The sequence below is a fragment of the Talpa occidentalis genome, unplaced genomic scaffold, assembly GCF_014898055.3.
Source record: "Talpa occidentalis isolate TD23 unplaced genomic scaffold, MPIMG_talOcc4v2.1 talOcc4.11, whole genome shotgun sequence".
Taxonomy (NCBI): Eukaryota; Metazoa; Chordata; class Mammalia; order Eulipotyphla; family Talpidae; genus Talpa; species Talpa occidentalis.
This window is the reverse complement of record NW_023601104.1, coordinates 40,334,248-40,336,306: the sequence shown is the minus strand read 5'-3', so window position 1 is coordinate 40,336,306 and position 2,059 is coordinate 40,334,248. Positions and strand designations below refer to the sequence as shown.

Genomic DNA, 2,059 nt, shown 5'->3' with positions numbered 1-2,059 from the left:
GTGGAACTTTGGCATGACAAAGTCATAACCATGTAGACTTTGGAAAGATCATCTTGTACACATCCTTCAAGGCCATGTTAATTAAGTCCACCAATCTCAAATACTCTAGTCAAAGAGCTAAACTTCAAAGGAAGGAGTATATCAGGTTATTAGTAATCTGGAGATAAAACAGTTTGCAAGAAGCAATTCTCCTAGACTTCCTAATAGCATGACAGCAGCTCTCTGTTTTGCCTCACACCAGTTCACATGGCCCAACCTCCACACACCTTAGCCCATTATTGTTTTTTAAATGACATGAGAGCAAGTACATCCTCTAATTTGCTAAAAATTCTATACTATCACTCCTCTAGAATCCTGACTCTAAATGACAAAAATACTACACTTTTAGAGACAGGAGTGCTTACTTTGACATTTGGTGAATAAAGATGAAAAAGTCTCATATTTTCATAAGAACAGAACACTCCCTGTTTTGATTCTGATTTTTCTGTACTATTTGGCATACCCGCATGCCATACGTGAGCAAATAACTTAGCCTGAGACGCAAAGTCTCTTTAGTTACAAAGTCACTGGAGGTTTGTGCTCAGCTCCCCCTGCAGCCCCAGGCACTGTGCCACTCACAGCACAGAAGTACTGGGCTGAGTCACTCCAGTGGGTAGAGCTTTTCTTCAAGTGGAAAGAGGTTTTTTCCTTCTTAAATTCAGCCTCAAAACCGTTGATGCCTTTAACCAGGGTGTCCCCTGATAGGTCCTTGAGGAGAAGCTGGGGTCCTTGGTTGGGGTACTGGACGTACCAGAAGAGACTAGGAGTTGCACCATAGGAATAGTTGCACTTCAACTCCAGCTGGCCTCCTTCAGAGACAGAGACGTGGGCGTCAGGCTGGGTCACCGACTGGGCTCTCGATCCTCCTGCAACATCAATGAAGGCTCAATAAATTCAGCTGAAACAAAAAGTCTCCATTCAGAAACTAGAACTGAGCCCCACTGGTGGCCCAGGGAGTAGACATGGGAAGGTACTCACTCAGGAGCAGGACCACCTCAAGCAACACGGTGAGCACCACAGTCATGGTGGAGAAGTGAGCTCCTTTCTGGGACATTCCTCACCAACAAACAGCAATCTGAGGTCTGGGGTCTTGAACCAGTTTCTGTGAGGCTGAAGAGGGATGGCAGGGGTTCAATGTCTTCCTCTTAAAACCTTTGTAGGGTCTGAGAGGTGGCGATGCTCTCTTGACAAAACTGCGGGCCTCTGGTGTCTGAGACTCCTCACATGTCACTGTGTAAAAAGCCTGTCAGAGCACCTCTTGCAGCTGTGTGCAAGGAAGGTTTTGGTGAGCTGCTCCAAATACTTTTCAAAAATGTCATTTCCAATGAGACAACACCGCCCTCCAGAGGCCAAGCAGGCACTCAGGAGAAGCTCACCTTTGTCATGACTTCCCCACCTCCTCCTGCCGTTCTGGGGTTAATGCCAAAGCATCGTGACTTTGACCATCAGAAGATTTATCTATTGTAGGTGCTACAATGTTTAACGTGGTGAGTTGTTAAAACAACAAAAGCTATCATAAAAGTGGATAAAAATGGAATGAGAAGACAGAACAAACCACAATTTTAAAAATACCACAAGCATCATGAAATCAGGAAAACTACATAGCATTTTATTACTCTTCCCCTGACTTATTTCCATTAAGTTTTTGTTTTTATAATTTTTGATTGATAATGTTTAAATGTCTCTTCCTATGACAATAAAATTCATACTGCCTACATAAAAAAGATACTAAGTCTTTACTCGAGCAACTCAATCGCAACACTTTTTTAATTTTTAATTAACAGTACGTTAATTGTAGAATTATACTCAAAATTTAGAAAACACCTGTCAATTTGCTCTGTGCTGTAAGATTTCATTACATTTCAGATTTTCCTAAGCTGTGAAAATCCTAGGTATTAGGAATTGGTGGTATTCTTTAATCACTTATTAATGCTGTATTAGTTTCCTATTGCTATGTAACAGTTAGCACTAAATTGGTGACTGATAACAGCACCTTTTCATGATTCATGGTTACTGCAGA

General features: G+C 41.8%; 1 gene segment (V, D, J or C); it reads right to left on the bottom strand.

The window, feature by feature from the left end:
* Positions 1-455: 455 nt before the first annotated feature.
* On the bottom strand, positions 456-1,297 carry LOC119238896 (T cell receptor alpha variable 8-3-like). The segment is given in 2 exon segments: positions 456-905; positions 1,018-1,297. Coding segments are annotated over 2 exon segments (426 nt in total).
* Between the last annotated feature and the right edge of the window lie 762 nt (positions 1,298-2,059).